Source organism: Buteo buteo, chromosome 13 (genome assembly GCF_964188355.1).
Source record: "Buteo buteo chromosome 13, bButBut1.hap1.1, whole genome shotgun sequence".
NCBI lineage: Eukaryota > Metazoa > Chordata > Aves > Accipitriformes > Accipitridae > Buteo > Buteo buteo.
In genome coordinates, this window is record NC_134183.1 from 22,836,247 (window position 1) to 22,861,502 (window position 25,256).

Sequence of the window (25,256 nt, forward strand, 5' to 3'; positions counted from 1 at the left end):
AGGCTGAAGAATATTTTAGATCACAGAATATGAAAGCCTGTTCTAGGTCTTCTCTCTAACCAGGCTTTGTGTTTATTCATAGCGAATAACATAACAGCTTATCTGTTATCGAACATATCAGTTTACCCTGAGTTGTATTTTACACTAAAAGTAGTAGTTCCTCCCTTTTAATTATGTCTATATTTCTATAATGAAGGCCAAAACGATCATGTTGTTGTACGTTACTTTTCATCCTTGCAAGCTGTAGAGAGGAGATAATCTTTCCGGTGGGTGCTGTCTTTAAAAGCGCTTTCCTGGAGGAAGGATGTTTGTGGCACTGAAGGAGCTGGGCTTTGGCTTTATTTTGTGGCTGGGAGGCTCTTCACCTCTGCTTGCTGCTGTTTTGTCCTCTTTTATTTCATTTGTCTTTTTGTTGTTCTGCTTTTGGTTTGCGTTGTACTTCCTATTGACAGACTGTGTCCTTTCCTTTAATGTAATCATACTTTCCTCCCTAATTTCTTATTCTCCCATAGAAGCTGAAGAAGTCATAAGCTTGTGCATGTACAGGATGGCAGAAAATAACTGGTGTCCCAGAAATGCCTAAATTAATACAAATAACAATTGCTGTTCATTACTTTGTATTGGTATTCTCATTTCTCAGGGGAGGCTTTGCAGACAGTGTGGTTTCTGTTAAAGACACTGCCTTTTCGGAGTTCATTAGATGTCTTTCTCTGGAAGGAGATTTCTCTTTAAAGGATGCATGCATGTCTATCCCTTTCTGTCTGAAATATCAATGATTAAATGCCAAGACTGACTGTAGCTGCAATGTGGGCTGTGTAAATGGGCAGATGCTGCGAGCTGGTTAGTGGTTATTTGGCCACGGGAGCAGCAGAGGGTGCTATGGCATGGCTTGAGAATGGAGACTGTTTAAAAACAGTTAAAAGGATTCCTAGAAATACATGACAAACTACTGGATTAGCGTTTTGTCTTCACTTTGCCTTCTCTGGTATAACACCATAAAGCGACCCGTGACTCTATTGGATAATAAATGGATTTGTCCTTTAAAAAAGAATCTATCCAATTAATACATGCTTTGGGAGAAAAAGAAAAATAAAAGCAACCTTTTTTTTTATTATTTTTTTTATTTTAGCATCTCTGAAGAGAGCAGCAGTGTCCCTGCTGGTAAAAGTGTAACAAAAGTCAGTCGAACCTTCAGCTACCTCAGGAATAAAATGTCCAGCAGCAAGAAGAGCAAAGTAAGTGCTTCTTGTGATTTATACGTCCGTGAAATACCCATAAGAAGCAGCAAGGAATTCCGTATTTCAGTGTGTTTCCATAGGGTGGTATTTATGTCTTTGCCTGACTTTCTTTTCTTTTTTTCTTCCTTTCTTCCTTTTGCGAGGGGAGGATTGTCTGTGGGGTAATGGGGAATTAGCTACATGACAAATCTTAGCACCCCAAAATTGAAATGCATCTGAGGTGAGTTTTCCTGTGCAATGTTTTTGCCTCTTTTCCCCATAGAATGAAGCTTCATTTATTATAGAGAATAGATTGTGCTCTGGCATGAGTTATGGCTTTGCAGTGATTGATGGGTCAAATTTTTACAGAACCTGAGAGGTGTTTAATAAAATGAAGACAGTAGCTCTTAAGAAGGGACTGGCTGCTGAAGGCTGTATTGTGTTTCCCTTTTATTTTTACCTTTGCCACAAAGTTCCCGTGCACTGCTGGAGAAGTTGCTCAAACTGTGACCTTTAGTGATGTCCAGTATTTATATTATCCCTTTTTCCCCATCCTTGAAACCCTAGGATTTAATTTGATGAAGGTTAAATGCTGCTCAGCACAGCTGAATTTCCTGGGAACAGCATTGGTTACAGAAATAATTACATTAATGCTAAGTACTTCACACAAATGGGCTGTTGTTGCCTCAGATTGTCCCCTGAAGATTAATGTATGTTTGGTTTTTTTGGCTTGGTTGGATTTTTCACTTGAACGTCACCTCGGTTTATCATGTCTAACAGAAGCTAAGAGCACCTTACCTCACAGTCGCCAGTGTGTATTATATAGTTAGGTCATGTGTAGCTAATATGTTGGTAAATACTATTGGAAGGCCCCTGAGATACGTAATTACATATTCTGATGAGTGTCTGAATAGCAAACAGGAAACAAAATGTGGCATAATAAGCATTGTGCCTATCGCCGAATAAGGCTGAGCTGAAGCATACAGATTATGGGAGCGGCCATGTTACACCTGCACAAACAAACTTCATTTTAGCCTTTCCCAACATAAGCACTTGATGTTTCAGCCTGAGTGTTCCTCTAACATAGCTGGGTTTGTGTGCTTTCATGGTCCAATGCACATTTTGATACATGTTTTTTAAAGATTGCATCACCTTCACAATGAGGTACCAGCTGTAGTGAAATCAGTCATCGTAACGCACAGTTCCTCTTTATGGATCTGCGTTTAAAGATGCAAGATGCAAGTACCAGAGTCTCAGAGCTGCTGCTGAGCAGCTTTAAGACAATGTGGTTACTTGCAGCAAAGTACAATGTCAAAAAAAAAAACAAAAAACAAAAAAAAAAACCCAAAAACCTGTTTACGTAGAAACCTCTGTGCAAACCACTAGCAAGAAGTTGTGGAGCATGTTGCACAGCCTGTGAGCAAGACTAGAAATTCATTAACTGGTTCTTGCACTTCAGGTGTATAATCTCTAAAGCAAGAATGGGAAAGAGAGAGAGATTGAGATCTGGTTGGGACAGAAGTCTATAAGGAAATATAACAGAAGTGCTTTGAGATATTTGCTCTGCTTTTGTTAAATAAGTGCAGTTTGATTTCACTAATTTCATGATTGTGTCCGAAACTGTTGATAAAGAATTGCTGCAAATTCCCAACAATAATACACACTACAAGAATTGCAGCTCGTATCAGTTCTGATATTTTTACTAAGTGAAAAGCCATAATATTCAAATTACAATTTCTTCTCTGCTCATGGTGGAATGTTTGCATTACATACATTTTTAGGGCTTCCGCTGTACATGTAAATAATTTGACCTAAAAGTTCTTGGGAACACTGATTTCTCAGAAGCATTATGGCTGATGAAAACCTGTAAGAGTTAATAAGAAAAACAACAAACCTTGAAAGGGGAAGTTCGACAGGAAGTGTTGATTTCTGCTGCTGTCTGGGCTGTCAGGAGGGAGAGAGGCTTCACTTCTTTCCAACTAGATACTACTTTTCTCCAAACCTTCAGAAATGCACCATTTTCTAAGATGAACCGTAAAATAAAGCACATCTGAGCCTACTAATGGCAATGGCTCTTTTTGAAAACGATGTCAACAGTTATGTAAAAAAAAACCCCTAAAAATAAAGGGTGTTTGGAGTATTAACTGGAGGGGATACTGATAGAAGTTTGTGTGAATTTACCCATGTCTGGCATGTACTTTGTGTTATTTGGGGATTAGTCAGTGAATCTCTTGAAATCAGCAGCATGCATTGGTTCACATTTGAACTAAAACATGCTATATCTCTGGCAGTTGGAAAAAAAACATACTCATTTTCTTCATTTTGGTAGCGAGTTTCTGGGAAGTGACGACAAAAAAATTAACATGAGTAATTTCTCTTTTTCCTTGACTTGCGCAGTTATTAGGCAGTGCTATACCACCAACAGTGTTTCAGTGTCTATAGTAAGAGTTGTAAGTGTTTGAAAGGACTAGGAGACAGGGAATATTTCTGACCTGTAGAGCAGGAGAAGCGCAAACACGTGAAACCTTTCTGTCTGGGAAATCTTCTGCAGCACTTTGTTTACTGAATTACTACCTAGCAACACTAAGGTATGTTAAAATTCATTTCTTCTGTATCCCAAACATCTCAGAGGGTTTGATTTACCACCCTCTGCTTTTAAAATGGGTGGTCACGTATTGACTTGTGACTTCTAAAATATTAATCCCATCCTTTCCTGCCTGTGGGGGGGTTTTTTTGTATTTTTTTTTTTTTAGCGGTGTAAGCTAGGGTAGGGCAAGATGAAAGCAATAGCAAAGTAACGAAAATCATCTTCAAGGAAGTTAGCAGCAATCAACCCGCCCTCCCCCTTTTGCTCAACTCCTCTCTGACTGCCATCCCCCGGGCCGGCTGTGTTGGCAGCTCTTGGCCGTCGCGATGGGCTAATGCTGGTGGGGAGTAGCTCCTGCCCCTGGGGGAAGGATGTCGATAAAATGGAATAAATTTGCCGAAGTACCTCAAATAACAGTGAAGCTAGTAGGACTTAAGCATTGGGAGGTAAGAGCTTCATGGTTATTTCAGAGCAGAATCTGCTGCTGCAGCAGCGCACAGTCTGTTATTTTGGGACATATGATCAAGTTGCGGTACCCATCTTGACTCTTAGTGCGTGTCGGTGCAGGTTCAGCTGTGAAGCTGTGCTTCAAGTCTCACCAGCAACTCAGTGCAGGAAAATGGTTTTGTTTTTACAATCCTTTTCTAAAAAAAAGTTCCAGTAACTGTCACAGAAAAAAAAAAATCTCATTTTGAGACCTTGTATTTCAGTGGTATGGCTGGCATTCCGGTTATGAAGCTTGCTGTTTCCTCCTTGAAAGCGGTGCACCCGTTTCCTGTTTTTCCTGGGGTCATTTAGCTTTAATTAAAATGTTTTTTTTACAGTGATTTTTATGAAGACAGGGTATTATTCCAGACTTTAGAAATACTGGGCTTTGCAGTAAACACCAGGTACATTTAAAGTATAGAACAGTAAGTCTCCTTCCAGCATGTTAAGCGTGAGAGTTGAAAGATCTTCCTTGAGCATAGGGTGATCTTTTCTCCTGGAGCTTCACAAGTCAATAAGCAACAGAACAAAACTCCAGGCATCCACTTGGTACGATTGGCCAAGGACTAAACTGCAGAGTTTTAGTTCTTGAATCCTGCCAGGCTGGGCATGGTTAAAGATGGGCAGGTCAGCGGGTGGAGAACAGGACTGTGGAGGTTTATGTGGGGTGGCATCCGAGCTGATGGCTCAAAGGAGGCGGAAATGTGCCGCAAAGCAGACTCTTCCTGGCAGGTTTTCTGCTTCAGACGGGATTATTCCATACGGTAATGCTCCTGGTTTTGCTTATTTGCAGAACAAAATAGCGTTTGGGGCTAGTAAATAGACTTTCTGTTTGTGAGGCTTTGCAGGGAGAGATTCCAATGCTGGCATTTTGCCTGGGTTGTGTTGGGAGAGGGGAGACCTTAGGCTGAGTTACTAATTATTTGAGTGTGTCATCAAAGGCTCAAAAGTTTCCCTGCCAGTGACTGCAGAGCTCAATACCTCCTTTAACCGCTTCATGGCAGTTGCTCAGTTGGGCTGCTCTGCAGCTTTCTGATATTTAGGCTGTGACAATACTTAGTAAAGGGCACATGTCATATAAATAACAAAATGCAAAGATAAGCCTACAGAAGTCTTTACAATTTCTAGTTAAGCTTCTCTTTCAGATGCCATGAAATCTGCAGTAACAGTTAAAATACAGATCTGGAGCTGAATTGTATGGTAAACATTTTGTAGGGTAGTGCATAGAAAGACAAGGAGTCACTGTAATTCAAATTTGGAGGGTTTTTTATGGAGTTTCCTTTAAAAATTGTTTGGGAGAATTCCAAATCCATGAAAGGCTGCAGGGAAAAATGTTTCAAATTTTTGTATTTAGCATTTTCTATCTCAGGTAGCAATAGACAGGTAAGCAAAAACTCTGCTAAAAGTTGGAGAAGCCGGCTGTGCTTGTCATCTTTCTAAAGCTGAGTAGTCCAGAGGTTGAACCATGGCTTCACGAGATAATCTTTTATGGTGTTGCTGTTGTTCCTCAGCCTTTCTGTGGTGCCGTATTTTGAGAGTTTGTGAAAGATCCATTTCCCCACAAAGCTTCACATAGTTACTTGAGGTTGCATGAAACCGTTGAAAAAGTCGCTAGTAAGAAGCAAAAGAGGTGGAAATATTCTGGCAGTGATGCTGTACAGGCACTGAGGAAGAGCTTGTGCTCTCCATTAAAAATGCAGTTGCAAAGCACAAGTCATATGGGTTGGCCTTAAAAATTAACTGTTGAAAGTTTGATACACATTAAACGAGGTGTTTGTATTTAACACAATTCATTGAAAGTGCTGAAGAGCCCAGAAGAAGAAAAGAGTTAAGTCATTAAACCAAGCAACTATAAAACAAAGGTGGAAGAAAACAGCTGCCTTCAGAACAGACTCAGTTTTGTCTCCACTGGTGAGGTAGCACTGCGAGTCAATAGTATGTTAATACACATCCATGGGGGCTGTAAGCTGATGTGCAGATACATAACTATTGTTAAGGTGGGCGTTGATCAATATCATCATAGTGCCAAAGGCAAACACTGAAGAATTTGTAACTAGAGAATAGACCTCTGCGAAGTAACGAGGCATTTGTTCATTTTCTCTCGACAGGAAAAAGAGAAAGATAAAGAGAAGACTAAAGAGAAGGACAAAGATTCCAAGGAGAAGGAAAAAGATAAGAAGCTGTTAAATGGACATCTCTTCACTGCAACCGCCGTTGTAGCCCAAGCAACCTGTTACCACTGTATGAAACCTTTCAATAAGGATTCGTACTACTGTGCAAGTAAGTCGGGTTTTTTTCCCCCCTTCCTTTTGGTTTTCATTAAATCTGACATGGGAAATGCAAACCTTATGCTTTATTTTCCTCTTGCTTAAGGATGTGGAGTGGGAGGGAGACTTTGGAGATAGTGATTCATGGAGCAGCGTGTTGCCTTATGGAAGCTGGACTGAAATGAGTCGTGTCTGCAAGGAGGTGTCCTGCAACCTCCTTCCTAGCCTGTGCTCGGACATCTCAGCATCCCATGGGGTTTTCTGCCCTGCTTGTTGGCATGTATCACTTAGCTGGAGTACTTTAGTTATTTCAGCTGCATGTTATGGCTTGGGTCTGAGGTGCTTTGTTAAGATGGATGGAGGACAGGGAAAGCTGGCTTGGATCATGGCTTTATTTCCATTGGGGAAAAAAATGTCTCACCCATGTGTAGTGATCTCTTTAGTTCTCTGAAACACTGCTTTGGTGAGCCCTCAGTGAGAACAGCATGATATAAAAAGGAAATACAAACCCTCTTCTCTCTTTATATGTGAAATTGCATCACAGGTCAAATGGCAACTACCTGTGTGGATGTGAACTACGTGCAATACAATGCAGGCAGTACAGGAACCACAGCAGAGGGTTTCTGTGAGACTGGTGATTTTGTTCTCTTTTCTTATCAGGTGGTTTCTGAAGCCTGTAGCTTGTTAAGGTCAGCAGTGTTTGTGTGGTCGAGACCAGAATGGTAGCTGGTTTACACAGCAACCCAAAGCTACAGAATAGACAGTCTTTTCCCCACTGCAGTTCAGGGCGTTCTGTTCCTCACTATTGGTGATATTTTTTACTCCACTAGCTTAGAGATGAGTTGAAGCGTGTACGGGAATTGCTCCCAGGCTTGAGCAGGAGGCTCTGTCTCTGTTCCTTCTGGTAGATGAGCAGCATATAAAACATCTCCAGTGAGCAGGGGAAGGAGCAGCCAGCTGAATCCCGAATGGCAGTTTTGAGTTTCCTGGAAGAGAAGAGATTTCAGCAAAGTTGTTTGCCCGAGACACGCTCTGTGTCAGCCTGATAGGAAATGGAAAATATCAACAATTACAAGCTCTCAAATGCATTCTTTCCCTTTCCCCACTCAACTTTCTTAACAGCTTCTGAAGCCACTTAGAAAATCAAATATATCTCAATTTAACTCTCTATATTCTAATGAGTTAAAATAATCCAACAATGTCATATGTTTTAGCATGGACCTTTTTTCCTTATTTTACAAGGTACACTAGAAAATTACTGTAAGTTTTCTGCATTGGCCAGAAAATGAATGCCACAAGGAAAGTTTGGTCAGGGCCCAGGTTGTAAGCTCACATCTGAGAGTGGTCCTTTCTCCCATCACATCTTAAAATCAGCCATCAAATGCCTTGGAAATGACTGATAACCAGTAGCAAAGGCTCTATTGTTCCTGTGCTGTCATAGACTACTTTTTTCCTACAGAAATGGCAGTGCTTTACTGCTACCTTCACTGCTCCGTCTCACCTATGGATGACCTTTTCTTAATGCCTTTTAAAGTGCTGGATCATTTTAAATCAATGTCTCAGCTTTTCGGTGATGCTCCCAGCTTCCTGAAACAGCTAGTCAATGCTGAAAGATTTAGCATGCTCTAAAACAAATGGGCAAGCAAAAAATCCTTATTTTTAATAGCTTTCTGCCTGGTCTTTTTTATTTTTTATGATCAGTGATGCAGAAAATAAGCTTTTGGGGGTTTTAATTATTCATACTAGTGATACAGAGGAGTTGGAGGAACTTCCTGATGAAGAGTTGAATCGGAGGAATCAAGTCCCTGAAACCAGATTTTCGATCTAAAAAGTCAAAATGCTCTATTGCTAAATGGTACATACTAAAGAGCTGCCTCTAGGCTTTCAAGGCTTAAGCGTGAATTTAATGGTTCTGAATTGTCTCACTGCCTCTTTTCATGCACCAGAAGCAGGTTCTGTCCCTCTTCCTTGTTTGATCTGAAAAATGATACTGCTTGTGGGTTTTTGCAAGAACATGCAGGCTTCTTTCTTCTGTCTTTCTTGCACAGGAAATTGTGCGACATCAACAGAATAGCAACGCCTATGGCCTTATCATTACCTCTCTCAAAATATCAGAAGAATTACTGGCTTTTACTAAGTAGGCCCAAGTGTAAGAAATTTTAGGAATGTGAGCATATTTTGTCATTCTGGGCATGGAATTTTTTTCTTCCTTGTCTCTTCTAGAAATAATTCAGAACTGTACGCTTACAGTGTAACGTACTCTTAAAATATAATTCATGATTTTTGTTAATATGTGTTTAATTGGTTGGGTTTTTTACTTTTGACAGACTGCAATGCAATTGTTCACAAAGGCTGTAAGGAGAGTTTTGCTTCTTGTGCAAAGGTCAAAATGAAGGTAAGAGATTTCATCTACTCTACTGAATAAACACAAAAGTTAAAATAATTTAGCATACAGATATATAACGTCTTCTACCATATGTCCCAATGTTTCCAGCTTGTTGGAAAGAATTTCAGCCCCTGTGCTATATAGTGAATAACTTCTCTGGGCTATCCTGAAATTCCCCAGAGCCACATATAGTTGTCCCTGGGACTCTGTGAGTGCTCCAGGTCAGTGCCACAGGGTGTTCGTTGGCAGCAAATTCCCTGCATCGTTCCCTGCAGTACACAGGCACCTTATGGTGAGATGATCTGTCCTGTGCTTTGATTAAAAAAAAAAAAAAAACCACACTTCACTGGCAAAATTCAGGGATTTCCAGCACCCTTAAATGCTATATCTCTTAATTCTCAAATGCTGCATCCTGTAATGCAGCATCATGTGTATATATAATGCATAATGAAAACTATTAAATATGTATGTTGTTCATATGAGGAATGCACAGAATTCATGCTTGCCCCAAATGTGAGGAACCTCTTCTGCAGTATAGTTCTCCAAGCTAGTTAATGTTTATACAATTATGATTTTCAGTTCTCTTCAGTATCATCAGCACTTCTCATCTCATTTTCCTATTTGCAGCACATTTCTCTATCTGTTTATTTTGCCCCTTTCATTGATTGCAACTAGGGGTGGGGGGGTGCGTGCATGCATGCATATATAGAGAGAGAGAGAGAGATAAAAGAAAAGTAGACATACAGCCAAGAACTGATCTGTTCTGAGAGGATTCAGAAAAAACATAGCTTTTTTATTTTAGTTATGTGGCACAGCCTGATGGGAGAAGGGAGGAAGAAATTACAGTGAATTTCATTTTTCTTTCAGCCACAGAGAGGGATGCTGCAGGCACATGATACCTCTTCATTACCCACAGTAACCATGAGAAACAAAAGTAAGAAAACTTCCTTTCCCTCTGCTTTGGTGATGGTCTGTATCTGCTGTTATTAACTGTTCTGACAACTAATATTTGATATTGTGAAAGATAAGCATTTATCAAAGCAGGGATGAGAGCATCTTCTGTGCGTGATAAGCAATGCTTGGGTGGTGACGACTCTAGAAAGAAAAGGAAGTGATTTTAGAGCCTGGTTTCTTTAAGTCATCATCATCACAGTTAACAGTGCAGTTGCATGAGCTGGCTTTTCTCTGACAACTTCAGAAGTTGTACTGAAATTGTGCAGAGTTCATCCACTTCTGCAGTGTCCATGCAGCTTTAAGCAAATGTAAAGTAATCTCAGATTTAGAATAACTACTTGTCTGCTGTAGCTTGCTGAAGGCCTACAGCTGGTAAGTCCACAAAATCTGGAAGATGCAGCAGGTGTCTGTGGGTGTGTGATATTGGAAAGAATCCAACTGTGAGTATTATATTAACAGAAATTGTTAAGATTACAAGTGGAAAAAATGCTTGTTTGAAATACTTTTTTTTTTTTTTTTTAAATTATATAGTCTTATGCTTCAAGGTAGTGAAAACAGAAAGTTTAATTTGGAATAGGAGCAATAGTGACAAACTTTTCCTGGCTGCGCCGAGACATACGCTGCACTGCAGAGCTACCCAGTGTGACCAAGGGCAAAGAATAGGAGTGTAATAGCCCACATGGGTTTTGTAGTGCCATGATTTGATAAGCTTATTTAGTGATAGCTTGGAGATCACTATATGGAATCACAGTGTATGATACAGATGTACCCACTGTGGTATTTATGATGAAATTCAGAGGTATAAACTCCAGAAAGCAGAAATGCATCTGAAGAAGAAAAAATCTGGAATTAATATGAAAAGGTTAGTTAAAGGTAAGTGATAGTATAATGGATTAGCATTTCTCTGTGGTACGTACTGATAGAGAAACCTATCTCAAAAAGTTAGACCAGAATCAGTATATAATTACAGGCCCAGGGAAATTAAAAAGCAACATAATAGATTGCTACATGTGCATATTTATCAAATAAAGTTAAATTCAGTTTCCCAAGTGTATTTTTCTGGACTTACAGATCCCACCTAGATCTTTTCAGTGTAGTGCAATGCAATCAGTTCTGCACAGGGGTTGATGTTCTTTCCTTCGTATGACTGTTTCTAACAGCTGAGATCTCCTGGTGATGACTCTAGAAAGAAAAGGAAGTGATTTTAGAGCCTGGTTTCTTTAAGTCATCATCATCGCAGTTAACAGTGCAGTTGGATGAGCTGGCTTTTCTCTGACACTTCCCTTGCAGGTTCACAACCGAAGGAGCGCCCTCGCTCTGCAATACTTGCTCCTGATGAAAACACTGTAACCTCAATATTCAATAACAGGAGATCACAACAGACTACAGCACTTTCAAAAAGTGTCTCAATACAGAACATTGCAGGGTAAGGTTTCTCCCTGTGCGCGTGAGTATGTGCGTATTATCTGACGCTGCAAGCATAGAGAAATTCAGATCTCATTAAAAATAAATTCATGTACCTATGATTTGTGTTAAAGGTACAAAAGAGGATCACAAAACCAGAAATACCCATATTTTATATGATACCTTAGTTGTCTTCTGCACAATCAGATTGTGTGGGTTAGTTTAGTCATGGCATGTGTTCAGAGGCATCGGAGTTATCCTGGTTGTATTCCAGGCCACTTCACAGAGGTGCTCTGGGCTCCAGGAGGAAAATCCCTTGCCTTGGGCTGGGTACTGAGGAAGCACACATTTGCAGCTCAGGTATAGTATTAACTTTTGTGTCCACAACAATAGGGTGGAGGCACAGAGCTGCAGGCTTCATGGTGTTTTAGGACTGCATTATAGATAATTCATTACAAAAAATCATAGAAGAAAATCTAATTTATGGCTCCTACACTACCTGCATATAAAGCAGTTCTACACACAGGGCAACAGCATGGATTGGCATGTTCTGGACAGTTTGTATGCCCTGGCTATTCGTGGTGAAATTTATTTCAGTCCATTTTTCTGCTCTTTCTCAGAGCTAGCGATAAAGACTCTTGGATAGCCTTTTGTGTTGCATTTTTGCACTGCTTGCACTAAGGACAATGAGGATGGGAAGCAACTGTAAAATGGAAAGTAATGAAATGGAGTTATCCAAATCATAAAACCTCAGGTGTGATTCTTTATAGAAGAAGCACCATCACTCAGAACTGTAGGTCTTGCACCTTGCTGAGCTCCAATGGGTAGTTGTCAGACAACAATTAATAAAAGTACATTTCTGTACATAACTGCAATTCTTGCTTTGGTTTTCAATTCATACTTAAAATGCATTTCTTCTGTGTATTTGAAAGTACATTTGGCTGCTTTTTTTATGTCATAAACAGTATTCTGTGTTCTGGTCTTCTGCAGAGTTGGGAATGATGACAGCTTAATACACACTTGGAAATTCCTGTCACAGTCAACAGACTCCTTACATAAAATCAGCCGGGTGAATGAATCCATGGAGTCACTGGTTGACGAAGGTAAGAGATCTCCGTGGCATTTATAGCAAAAGGAAGGTCTCAGTGTTGCCTTCCAGAAACAGAAAGTCCATTTTGGCATTTCAGCAAGTCTTTTCCTTTCTAATAGACAATTAAAATGCATTTACTTTGATCTTAGAATATTAGTATGATAAACTAAAAGCCTCAGATAGTAATTTCTGTAGCTTGTTGAGTCGTGGGAAACCATTTAGAAGGTTTCAGTTACAGTTGAGTTACTTGGAATTTAGCTCAGGGACAAACATTTTCTCTTTCATTCTGCACCTCTGGCCCATTTATACAGCCACAGATTTTGCACTCTGTCACCTTTTTCATGCTGATGTCTTGTGTTTTGTATTTTTCCCAGAGTGGGGAAGGAAGAAACATATTGTTTAGTTTTGCGGGTTTGAAAGTGAAGTCAGTTAAAATCATTTCTTAAGTTTAAATTTTTTTTTATATATGGTGCTTTTTAAGGATATCATCAGTATTTTTACATCTTAGCCAATATTTACCTGAAAAGAGCAGAATGGTCTTAATTTATTAAGGACTAAACAAGGGCATGCTCATGGTGACAAGAGAAAATTTCCCAGTTCCTGCACAAATGAGGAACGTTTCTTAAAGATGCATATGTGTGTCTGTAACGTATGTAGTGTTCACTTCTGCCTGCATCAATTCTGGCTTTCTAAGCTTGAAAACACAGACTTCACGTAGGTCTAAGCTCCCTCGATTCAGTGGTGTAAATGAAGGAAGACCAACTGGGTGTTGTGGGTTTTTATTTGTCTTTGATACTGCTTCATTGCAGATAAAGAATCTATTGTCTTTTATCTGAGCTAGAATTTGGTCTATGTGAAAATGGTGAATTAGTTTTGTGCAACTAGCAAATAACCTTTAAAAGCACTTTTCATAACCTGGTCCTTACGTGGTATAATTCCATATGACCATTTTTGTGTCAATAAAGGAGTTTGTGTGTGATGTTTGTGGTATGACAGAGAAAGCCTAAACCTAAATGAATAGACAGGAATCTCAAATGAGACAAGTTACCCACTTCTTAATGGCACTTACATTGCTTTGTGAAGGTGCGGACATGAACGAAGGACAGCTGATGGGAGACCTGGAATTAGATTCCAAGCAGCTGGAGGCAGAGTCCTGGAGCCAAGTAGTGGACAGCAAGTTCCTACAGCAGCAAAACAAAGATGTTGTCAAACGGCAAGATGTCATTTACGGTGAGATACCTGCATCTTAATTTTTCACTCGTTATAGATAGCTTCTTGATATACTCACATGCATGGATTTAGGAAGCTTTAGGTCAGTGAATAGGAACACTGACTTGATTTTCTCAGAAACCAAAGTTTCACCCTTGAAGTTCTTAGAAATGTTGTGTATTTTGTGAAAGCTTTCTTTCTGCATTTCACATATCTGGAAGCCATCAAAAAAAAACCAGCCTCTCCTCATTTGCCTGCTGATGACATTTAAACTCCATTACAGCAGAGCAGCTAGCTAGGAAGTCTTCTCCTGCTGGATGCAAGAGCCATCCTGTATGGCAAAAGCGCACTGTGTTGAGGCTGGCAGTGAGGTGTTAGGAAGGAGCAGATAACAGTGCTGAAGGTTCAGACCTTAGCAGCACTGTCTAAAGCTCTTTATTGTGGGACTCCTCTGCCCCCCTGTTTCTCCCACATGTGAAACTATTGAGTGATGTTTCAATACCTGACATGGAATTTTCTGAAGCCACTTAAGAGAAACCCAGTTGTGGAAGAGCTTGCTAATGGCAGTTTTTCCTTATACTGTACACCTACGTACTCTAGTGACCTTGGTTTTGACCTTATTCTCGTCCTATACAGAGCTAATGCAGACAGAAATGCATCATGTCCGCACTCTGAAGATCATGAATGATGTGTACAGTGCAGGGATGTTAAAGGAACTGCAGTATGATCAACAAGTCGTAGACAAGATCTTTCCCTGCCTGGAAAACTTACTGCACATCCACAGTCACTTCTTCCAGCGGATTCTGGAAAGGAAGAAGGAGTCATTGGCAGACAAAAGTGAAAAGAACTTTGTTATCAAGAGGATAGGTGACATCCTAGTGAATCAAGTAAGCGCTGGAAAATGCTTGCACTTCTGAGAGCACAGCTGGAAACCAGGCATTCTTTCTTCCCTCCTGTTTATTCCTGTTAGATAATCGCAGTTGATGGCACCTTTATCTTCACACATGTAAAAATCTCCACCTCTGCTTTTTGAAGCACTTTTTGCTCTTTCAGAGGAAGGTCTAATGATGAAAATGAATTTAGTTTATTTTGTGGGAAAGAGAAGCATTCCCTGACAGGCACAGAATGGTTTGACCATCGCCTGGAGGGTAGGCAGTAGCCCACAGCAAAATATGCCCAATGTGTTTCTTGGCTGAGTTACTGACCTGCTGTTTAACTTTGGGTGGGTTATTTTACTTTCCTTTATCTGTGCTTTCTCCTTTCTTCTTTTTGTCTGTCTTGATGGTTTTTTTTGTTGGCTTTTAAGCCCTGTGAGTAGAATCCCAAGTTTTGCAGTTAGTGTGAACTCAGCGAAGTCCCAAACTCAGCTCTTTACTTTCTAGAGATCTACTTGCTTGATTTAGGATGTTTTGGACTAATTTGGTTTCATCAAGTTCTTTTGAGAGACTGGCAGGCATTGCTGGGATATCGCAGCAGGAGCTCAGTGCAAATTGGACCTCTGTGTCTCATGTGTTGCAGTTCTCCGGTGAGAGTGCTGAGCGAATGAAGAAAACATACGGCAAATTCTGCGGGCATCACAATGAGGCAGTAAATAACTTCAAAGATCTGTACTCAAAGGACAAGCGGTTTCAGGCATTTGTCAAGGTAGGAACAGGTAGAACAGACATAGTTGATGGGAAAAGTATGTCCTTTCTGCACTCTGATGAGCATTTTGCTACAGAAATGGAATTTTCATCTTTGTTCCTTAGAAAAAAATGAGCAGCTCCCTGGTGAGACGTCTTGGGATTTCTGAATGTATCTTGTTGGTAACACAGAGAATCACAAAGTACCCAGTCCTTTTACAAAGGATACTGCAGTACACCAAAGGTAGGGACCAGCTCTATTCTAAATGTGTATTTGTTCCTCCAGTGTAAATTTCTTGGATCCTTTTCAGCTGAAGCAGAGTTTCTTAGAATAGACCAACTAATCCAGTTGTCATTGTCTCACACCATTGTTAACAAGATAACTCAGTTTCATATCTCCATTTAGGATTAGTCGGGTGCCTTGATTTAGTTGTTGTAAGTCTGTCTGTAGCTAATTATGGAGCAAGAAGCTTAGACCTCAAAATCTCCCAGCTTGCTTTCTTTCGTAATGGCTGAAATATGTGGTTAATTTGTGCCTTTCATCTATACTGTCTCATATACAAAGTATATTGGAATAGTCTCCAACCTCAACCGTAAACGTGAAAGGTTTTGTGAAACTCTCCTTAAGGGGGAAAAATGCAGCCTGTCTCATGAAAGCATTCAGAAGTTTTAATGCGGGAATTTGAGAGGGAGAAGAGGAAGGAAGGAAGTAAAATCAGGAAGTTAGAGTCCACAAGGATGAAGTGAAATCGAGGTGTTTCTCTTTCTGTTCAAAGAAAATGAAGTGGAACATGAAGACTTGACTCAGTCATTAAACCTCGTTAAAGATGTGATTGCTGCAGTCAATAGCAAAGTCAGCAATTACGAAAAGAAAATGCGTCTTGGTGAGATTTACAACCGGACGGATAGCAAGTCCATCATGAGGATGAAAAGCGGCCAGATGTTTGCAAGAGAGGACTTGAGGCATCGCAAGCTCATCCGAGATGGGCCTGTTTCACTAAAAAATGCAGCTGGCCGGTTAAAAGGTAAGACTATCCTGCCTTCTGCCAGGGGAGGATACAGCTCACCCTTTCTGGATGTAGGATTAGTCCTCAGATTGGTGTGTTTAGCCTTTATTTATTCTTTGGCTTTGAGAGATTTTGACAGCAGCTTTCCCTGTGCTGTAGGCTCGCTTCCCATTGCGGCATTTCCAGTTCCTCATGTTGTTTCTGGGGTGATAGATAGCTGCTTTTCCTCCTGGTGACTGCATGCCTGCTGAAGGCTTGGGCTGCAGTGACACCTCGGTCCATCAGCCACAAAGCGGAGTTGCTGGGGGATTCTTTGGGCCAGGAGAACGCAATGGGGTTGCAGCTGTCCAGAGAAGCGAGTCAGATCTCCATGCCATGATGAGCATGTGCAGCAGTTCCAGGAAGCATGCTTGCTACATCCAAAACCCAACCTCAGCTGCCCAGTGGTTCTCCCCACCAGCAGCACTGCCTTTTCTTTGCTCTAAGGTCTGCAGTCTGCAGTAGGGCTGCTCAGGCTCAGCATTACCATCCCAGTTTCAATGGGAATCCAGAGAGGTGTTCTAGGCATTTGTTGCTGTTGTAGTTTAACCCCAGCTGGTAACTAAGCACGACGCTCTCACTCATTCCTCTCCCTCCCAGTGGGTTGGGGAGGAGAATTGGGGAAAAAAATAAAACTCATGGCTTGAGATAACAACAGTTTAATAATTGAAATAAAATAAAATATAATAATAATAATGAAAAGGGAGATCAAAAGAGAGAGAAATAAAACCCAAGAAAGACAAGTGATGCACAATGCAATTGCTCACCACCCGCTGACCGATGCCCAGCCAGTCTCCAAGTAACGATCGGCCCCTCCAGGCCAACTCCCCCCAGTTTATATACTGAGCACAACATCCTGTGGTATGGAATATCCCTTTGGCTAGTTCGGATCAGCTGTCCTGGCCATGGTCCCTCCCAGCTTCTTGTGCACCTCCTCACTGTCAGAGCACGGGAAACTGAAAAGTCCTTGACTTAGGATAAGCACTACTTAACAACTAAAATGTCAGTGTGTTATCAACATTATTCTCATACTAAATCCAAAACACAGCACTGTACCAGGAAGAAAATTAACTCTATCCCAGTCAAAACAAGGACAGTTGCTCTTGAACCTCTTGAGCTGCTGATGCAAACTGTTCAGGAGAGGCTCTGGTGTCCCTGCAGCTGCCTTTTGTTTCGTCAGTGTTTTCTTGAATTGCTTTTTGTTTGTTATCAGGTGGAAGTAGTTTTTCTAAGGTGCTGTGCTCTGCTGGGCACTGAAGTTCTCTACTGAATTAAACACTAAATCTCCCAAGGAAGCCTTCAGCTGGGACCATGGTAGCAGTGAGAGCAGGCAGGACTGTGTCTCAGGCTTGGCAGGAAGGCTGGGCTTTCCTTCTCTCACTCCAGCATCGGCTGATTAAACCATGGGCATGAATGGGGACTGATAGCCTGGTGCTGTGCTGTGCAGGGAGGCAGTGATAACATGAAACTCTGTATTGGTTATGATTTGAGGTTTTGGAAACAGGAAGTTTACAGATGGTTTCTAGGCACCTGAGATTACTGTTGACTTTAGATGGCGGATTAAGCAAGTTATGCTGCTGTTGTAAAATCTTGTGATAAGTACAGGTTGCATTTGCATTTCTAACTCACAGAAATGCATAAACATATCTCTGTCTATAGTGCAAGCTCCCAGCGAAAGTAGGTCCTGCACAGAGCCCAGGGAAAAAGTAGCTAGTTCATACATTCAGGCTAACTTTTCTTAGAGGGTTTCAGCATTTCCCTCTTGCAAAGTGCACAGACAATAAGAGAAGAATGGAGTCAAATGCTGAATTTTGAAAACCTTACAGAGCTTGGAGTTCATTTTGCAGCTTTGACTAAAGTTTGGTGGTTCTTTTATCTGGAACAGATCCTGTCTTCCTAAAACAGAATGGAAGGAATTACCCACAAGATGATTTAACTTTTTGGTTTGCTTCCTCTCTGTCACAAGATTTCCCAAGTACACTACACACAAACTTTTTGTACTGAGGGCTCTGGGTGGGGCATTATACTTGGTAGTTGCTGTGCAACTTTATGATATGTCATTAGGAGACTTGGAACATGTACTTGGGGAAAAGGCCGTATTCTGATTTAAAATCCTCTGTTGGTTTGATGTTGTGCTTCCTTCTCCCACGAAAGAAAGACAGGTCCTGCATGTCACGCAGGCTCTGTTGGCTCCCCTTGGAGTCTGCAAGAGTTGTGTTTGTCTGCGAGTAGAATTAGTCGTGGCTCCTGAAGTCAGTATTTCCTGGGAAAGAAACTGCAGCTGACAAATATTGTTATTGCATGATAATTTACACTCCGCAAACCACTCATCAAGAGAACCATAAACCCCAAAACTTCCTGTGCAGATATTTCGCTTGAGGGCTACAATATTGTTTGAGAAAACAGCGCTTCTATTCAGTAAGCATCTCTAGCTTTCGCTGTTACGCCCATGTCCTAACTGTTAGAAAGCATGTGGCTGGAGAGGAGCATCCCTGCTCTGACAGGTGAGAGAAAATCCTGCAGGTTTCCCAGGTGCTGTTGTGTTCTGCTTGTCGCAAAGTCAGTTCAGGTGTAACCTGACCTTGCATCTCCAGGAGCTGCCCCTGCTCCTTCTGCTAACTGGCAGGTTGACCCTGCTTCCAGGATTGGCAAAAACAGCCCTACTGCTGCCCAGCACTGGTGTTATTAAAAGAAATCTGTTTTGGGGTGGGTCATGTGGTTATACTGCACTGGTATGCTTTTTCGTTTGCAGAAGTCCAGGCTGTTCTTCTCTCTGACATGCTCGTATTCCTTCAGGAGAAGGACCAGAAGTATGTCTTTGCCTCACTGGTAAGGCTTCAACATTTTCTATTCCTTCCTTTTCTATGCAAGAGACCCTTGATGTATGTTGTGTAGTGAAGCCAGCCATTGCCTGCTAAACAACTTAATTTTTTCGCTTATAACATTTTTGTTTGCTGAGCAGACTCCATTCTTTTTGATAGGAAAACATTTCTTCATGCCCCACCTCCCCTTTCTGCAGTGCCTTGGCACAGCTGATAATTGGCCTTGAAAACTTGCCTGTCACTTGATATACTTACTGCTTTTCAGTTTCTGCAATTCCAAGCAGTATTTGGGGTGGGAGGGGGCAATGGGATAATGCAAACATTGTAAAAATGAATCTTAGCAGAAGGAAATGTCCCAGTATGTTCTGAGCTACTGTGGGGGGCAGAGGGGTGAAATGCCACTGCAGTAAATTCAACAGAACAGCTTGAAAATAAATGTCAGAGGAAATATATTTGTAATGCACAAGACCAAAAACATTAGCTTTTGAAGGCAGGCCTCATAAAAGGGCTAGGCACACTGACCTTTTAAAGAAAATCTAGTACCTAATTGAGTCTGTTGGGGCTGTACCTTGCAGGCATGGTCTAGACTGGCTAAACCTTGTGACCTTTCCACTCTTTGAACATTTTGAAAGGTGATAATTTGTTATTCCAGTTCTACCAACGATCTGCACAGACTCAATGCCTTACACAGTGGGAGCTGATTTGCACACAAATCCTGATAGTGAACCACTACCAAATCACCCCAGTTGTGGCATCCTGTAAAATGCACTAAGGGTCTGACTTGTATTCACATGACACAACAGCAAAGGGATGTTTTAACCAAGCAGGCTGATTAGACAGAGATCATAGCACACAGTGAACATCATCTTACAACTCTTCTCCATCACAGGATTCAGCTATGAGCTGCTGAGAACAGCAGGGGTTTTGTGGGATTTGAAAACAAGATGTTACTCCATCTGAGGGAGGGATTGTGAAGATAATGTGTGTGAAGCAGGCGCTAGCAAGCTGCACTAAGTTTAAGGAGCTGTGATATTAATGACAGAGGGCGTGTGAGCAGGATGAGATGAGATTAAAGGTCTGCTGGAGTTAGAGCAAAATATGGTAGAGTTTGCAAAAGTACAAAAACAATTTTAAATTCATTTTTAGTTGAAATGGAACAAGGTGAAATTGCTTTTCCTACAGAACTGATGGAGGAAAGCAAGTGCTTCCCTGTTCTTTGAACCCATTAAAATGATTTATTTTTTTAATTAGCCAAGAGGTTCAGAAAATGTTTACAACCTGCGAGAAATAGCAATATGATTGTTGGGACCTTTTCCGTGCTAGTTTGCATCTGGGAGCTAGTACTGTTCACCCTCCTCACCCTTTTCTTTCCATCTGAAGGACCAGAAATCCACTGTGATCTCTCTGAAGAAGTTGATCGTACGAGAAGTGGCTCATGAAGAGAAGGGTTTGTTTCTGATCAGTATGGGTGTAAAAGATCCCGAAATGGTGGAAGTCCATGCTAGCTCCAAAGAAGAGCGTAATGGCTGGATACAGATCATTCAAGACACAATGAACACCATGTAAGCTACCAAGCTGTTCTTGCAAGGCAGGTTGATGCGCATGGTCATGTTCTGGTAGTAACTGAGACTTGTCTTTTGTCCAGGGATAAGGATGAAGATGAAGGAGTCCCGTGTGAGTCTGAGTTTGAAAAGAAAGTGTCGGATGCCAGAGTGAGAGGACTGAAAGGTAAAATCCTGCCTGGGACAGAGCTGAGGAGCGGCTTTTGAAAAATTTACAGGAATTGTGTTGGGTTTTGTGGTTGAACTATGACTTTTTTCAAAGGAATGCGAATCCTGCATCCAGCAAATAATTGCAATCCTTGTTTGCACCTCACCTTGCTTGCGTTATTTTTTTTCTGAGCCTGCTGAGTGCAGTTGCTGTGCAGGATTGCACAGGGCATGGTTGTATTGTCAGGTTCCACTAGATGGGGCCAATATCTCAGGTATCGCTCAGTTTCCTTGCTGAAGCTTTTATTATCTGTCTTCATCTCTGTTTTCTGTTCACTCCCACAGAACAACTTCAGCAGAAGGATAAGCAGATTCTCCTCTTGCTGGAGGAGAAGGCTAAGATCTTCCGGGACATGGCAGACAGTTCTGTGCAGGAGGACATGCCAGGCTCCAGGCTGCTCTTCAGAGCAAACACAGAAGAGGCACCAAAAGGAGAGGCCATTATGAAAACTGCAATAAATGAAGGTGAGCAAGTCAGGGTGACACGTTAATTACACTTACCAACGGACCCACCTTCAGTGAAGCCATCAGTCCTCAAGCACCAGTTTTGCAGGGGAAGTTTTCTCTGTCAGAATAACAGGATAGATAAGGAGATATTGCTACTCATGGTATTGTCTCAGGGATAGGTAACAAGAATCAGGAAAGGAAGCAGATATTGATGGCTGTTGAAAGAGGGCAGAAAAGAAGTCAGCACAGAGAACAACCATGCATTGAATCTTCACTGGGGTCAGGAGCAGCACAGGATTTATCCTTGGCTTAAATTTGGACCATCCAGGCTTTTGCTGTGCTTCAGTCTCAGCAAGGTGTGAGAGCGGGGCGCGGATTCCAGCAGGCGCTTGTGGTGCCTGCAAGGGACAAGCAAGTCTGTTGACAAAGGCAAGGGTGGATGGAAACTCAGGCAACTTTCTGGTGTGATTTTTGAAGAGGCTAAGTAATTATTAAATGCTGTTGTTGGAGCACACCAGGGTTGCCTGGAGGAAGAGAGGGAAGTGTAAGCCTGTGCAGAGCTCCAGGAATTGGAGTTAATGGTCAGGCAGACTTGAGTTTTTGTAGGGGGAACGCGTACTGTTCATGTCATTGTCATAGAAACATGGTTTCATAATACAGCAAAGCATGTGAATTTCTGACCTGAGCTCAAACAGGGATGAAAAGAGCTCAGAAGCCTGAGGTGGTCTTTAACAGAGATATCATTGCTTTTTATCAGTTGAACTGCTGCAAGACCTGGTGAACAGAAGCCTGGGCACTGCCCTCGGACAGCAGGTCAGCAGCACTGCCATGGAACCAGAAGGAGGAGTTGGCCCCATTTCTCTTCCTAGAAGGGCAGAAACTTTTGGAGGATTTGACAGTCATCAGATGAACGCCTCCAAGTGTGAGTAGCTACATGTGTCCACATCAGCATTTGTTAATAATATATGTCGTCCTCTTGCTTCAGAAGGACTCCAGCAGCTGGTGACTTGGGTTTCCCAACTCCTCACCAACTATAGCTGATAAATTAAATAGCAGATTAGGAAAAAAGCCTATGTACAGGTGGAATGATGATAGCTGAGAACCTGTGACTACATGAGGATTAAACATCTGAACTCCTCACTCCTTTCTCTCTGTGCTCTCTCTGCATCATCCTTACTCCTTTACTTATGTGCCTCATGAAAGCATTTGGCTTCTTAATAAATTAGTTTCTTCATGTTATTATTGTAATATCTGCAGCTCTGTTCTTCGTTCTTCAGTTGTCTTCCAGTAGGAGCTTGGTGCTGTTGCATTTGTGAATGGATGAGGATATTGCTGAATCAAGCACCTTCTCCCCAGCTCTGCTCTCTATGCATTTGTGTTCTACATACAACTGCATGTGTTATTCCTGCAATTAAGTCTCTCCCAAAGAAATGTGTGAATATTTATTTCAGCTGCATAGTTGGCTGCTTCCCAATGCTCTCTTTCTTTGCTCTAGTCATCAGAAACTTCCCTGTCCTCAAATTCCTTTCTATGTGGTCTCATTCGTACTCCCAATACAGCTAGTTTTGCTGTGCTAGTGTCTGTCTCCACATTGGGATCGTTGGACCTCGTCTGACCTTCTGCATTAAAGGAGCAGTGTTAGCTGCAGACAGTCAGACATGAGAAGTATGTAGAGGTTTTCCCAGCTCTACTGGAAAGCTGCAAAGCCCTCCACAGGCCTTGTCATCATAATGACAAATATATTCACACTGGAGGGGTTTGTTTAGGGTTGGGCCTCTCTCTGTTGTAGTGATGAATGGGACAACTTCAGGCTGTGCATTGCCCAGCTCTAGGTTTTCTGTAGAAATGTCATCTTTTGAATTAGATTGTAATTCAATAGTTGTAGGGTCTTGGGAGAACTTGGGAAAAGAATGCGGGGCCGGTTTGTTCAGCTGGAGGCCGGGAGGCATGAAACCTGGCTTTCATCTCCAGTTCTTCTGTTCACAACCTGTGGAACCTTGGGCAAGGCTTATAACCTGACTCCCCTTCGTTCTCCCCTCCAGCAAAGCAGAAGGGAGGTGTTTCCTCCTGCAAAGAGGTGGAAGGTCCCAGGATGTGGTGCAGGAGAGAAGGTCTGTTAGGAGGACTTGAGGGTCAACCTTTAATAGCAAAGCCTGCCTGGGGGGTGGTGGGAGCAGAGGGCCTTTGCACTAGGTACGGTGTCCTTCATCTTGCTGCAGATACAGGTGTATGTAAAGTTATTCATCGTTAAAAGAGCGGCAGTAGGGAGGTTACCACTGCAGGTGTGGGTTTTCCCCATGGGCTGCATCTCAGCTGGCAAGGGGAGTGCAAGAGTCTTGGCAAGAGCTAGAGGACCGAAGAGCTGTGCGACTCCTTTGCCGCCCGCGAGCGGAAGGGCAGCGCAGGTGGAGGGGTGCAGCCGTCTTGGCACAACGGGTCAGTTCAGTCCTGCTCAAGAGCACTGATATGAGCCATCCAGGGGGAAGTTAGAAAGAGAAGTCCAGTGTCCATTTGAAGATACAGGTTTCTGATAACTAAGGTTAAGGATAAATTGTCAGCATAATATTACACAGGGTATTGCGCAGCAGTATCTGACCCAGCTGTAAATTGCACTTGCACAAGAGAGGCATTGAAACCATACCTGCAATAATATAGCCTAATATGATACTGTTATTGTTCTCCATCTGCTCTTATTCTCTCTCATGTCTTCTTAGCAAGTATTCTTTGGTGGTAGACAGCAGTGCGGGGGCTAGACAGAGCACCAATTAATAGGAGTGCGCTGAATTTATCAGCATGTTGTCTGAAACCAAAGTCAATCCTAATCTGAATTCACATCCACTTTTTCTGGTGGTACTGACATGTTCTGTGTACATAGGGAGCAAATGCTTTTAAAGTGTGAAGAGCTGTGTGTCCCCTTTTGTGAAACATCTGAGTTTCCTGTATTAAATTTCTCAGACATTAGCAAGTTAATCTATGGCTTAAAATGTTGAATAACCAGTGTCAATGCTGGCTTCTTCCTTTAGGTGGAGCGAAAGATGAAGGCGATGATGCTCAGGACCTTCGGAGAACAGAGTCAGACAGCATTTTAAAGAAGGTATCACTTGGTTTATCTCTCTGCTGCCACTGAGTTCAGATTTCAAGAAAGTGACAATTCTAGTCTTGAAAAATGCCTGAATTTTTTGACAATTAGGTGTATCCTAATAAGTTAAAAATAAAATTGGAATTATGCAGCCAAAAACACTTTGCTGTAGCTAAAATCCTGACCTGAAAACCCTTGCAAATCAGTAGTATTTCTTTGTGGCACAGCTAACCTGCCATCTGTCTGCATATCAGCTAAAGCATGTGTTTAATTATGCATTGTTATTGAAATGATAAGGTCAACTATAATCTTGCACCTATTCTTACTGTGGATCAATCCATCTTATAAATACAAAATGATACCTAATCAACATTTTATTTTATATGATTTTAACTTACCTAAAAAACATGCATGAATTCTCTCAGAATGGAAGATGGAGGGGGGTTTAATGTGTCTGTCATTAGTTCAGCTTCAGAACACATTTGCTGTGATTTCTCATTTGTCCTCATATTAAATCTGTGATCTTTTCATAGGGTGGAAATGCTAATCTGATGTTCATGTTGAAAAGGAATAACGAGGTAAGAATTGATTCCGTTGCTCAGCTGTTTCCTTCATTTAAGTGGCAAGTGAATTTGGCTCAATAGGTGATAATGTAGAAGAAAATACATTTTATTTGCTGAAGTGCATGTAGACTTTTAAATACATTAAGCTGAACCCACTGTGTCATTTATTTGTTTAACCTTGGATGCTCAGGCAGGGAATTCACTGATTGTCATCTGCTTGCCAGCGGGATGATATGTGCTGATTATAGGCAGCAAGGGTTAATTACCACTAGGATGCACAGGGCTGTATTTATTGTGCATCTGCAGAC

At 41.6% G+C, this 25,256-nt stretch overlaps 1 protein-coding gene across 5 annotated transcripts in view; it reads left to right on the forward strand.

Annotated features, from left to right (window-relative positions):
• The window catches only part of AKAP13 (A-kinase anchoring protein 13), a 227,667-nt gene that overhangs the window by 191,902 nt on the left and 10,509 nt on the right, over positions 1-25,256 (forward strand). For all 5 annotated transcript variants that reach the window (XM_075045059.1, XM_075045060.1, XM_075045061.1 and 2 more), the window contains 18 exons: positions 1,130-1,235; positions 6,399-6,570; positions 8,885-8,952; positions 9,811-9,877; positions 11,188-11,323; positions 12,292-12,404; positions 13,475-13,621; positions 14,237-14,487; positions 15,119-15,244; positions 15,349-15,466; positions 15,999-16,247; positions 19,021-19,097; positions 20,471-20,652; positions 20,736-20,818; positions 21,145-21,324; positions 22,064-22,228; positions 24,330-24,400; positions 24,919-24,963. In XM_075045059.1, coding sequence (XP_074901160.1) covers positions 1,130-1,235; positions 6,399-6,570; positions 8,885-8,952; positions 9,811-9,877; positions 11,188-11,323; positions 12,292-12,404; positions 13,475-13,621; positions 14,237-14,487; positions 15,119-15,244; positions 15,349-15,466; positions 15,999-16,247; positions 19,021-19,097; positions 20,471-20,652; positions 20,736-20,818; positions 21,145-21,324; positions 22,064-22,228; positions 24,330-24,400; positions 24,919-24,963 — 2,356 coding nt within the window. The remainder of the gene's footprint in view (positions 1-1,129; positions 1,236-6,398; positions 6,571-8,884; positions 8,953-9,810; positions 9,878-11,187; positions 11,324-12,291; positions 12,405-13,474; positions 13,622-14,236; positions 14,488-15,118; positions 15,245-15,348; positions 15,467-15,998; positions 16,248-19,020; positions 19,098-20,470; positions 20,653-20,735; positions 20,819-21,144; positions 21,325-22,063; positions 22,229-24,329; positions 24,401-24,918; positions 24,964-25,256) is intronic.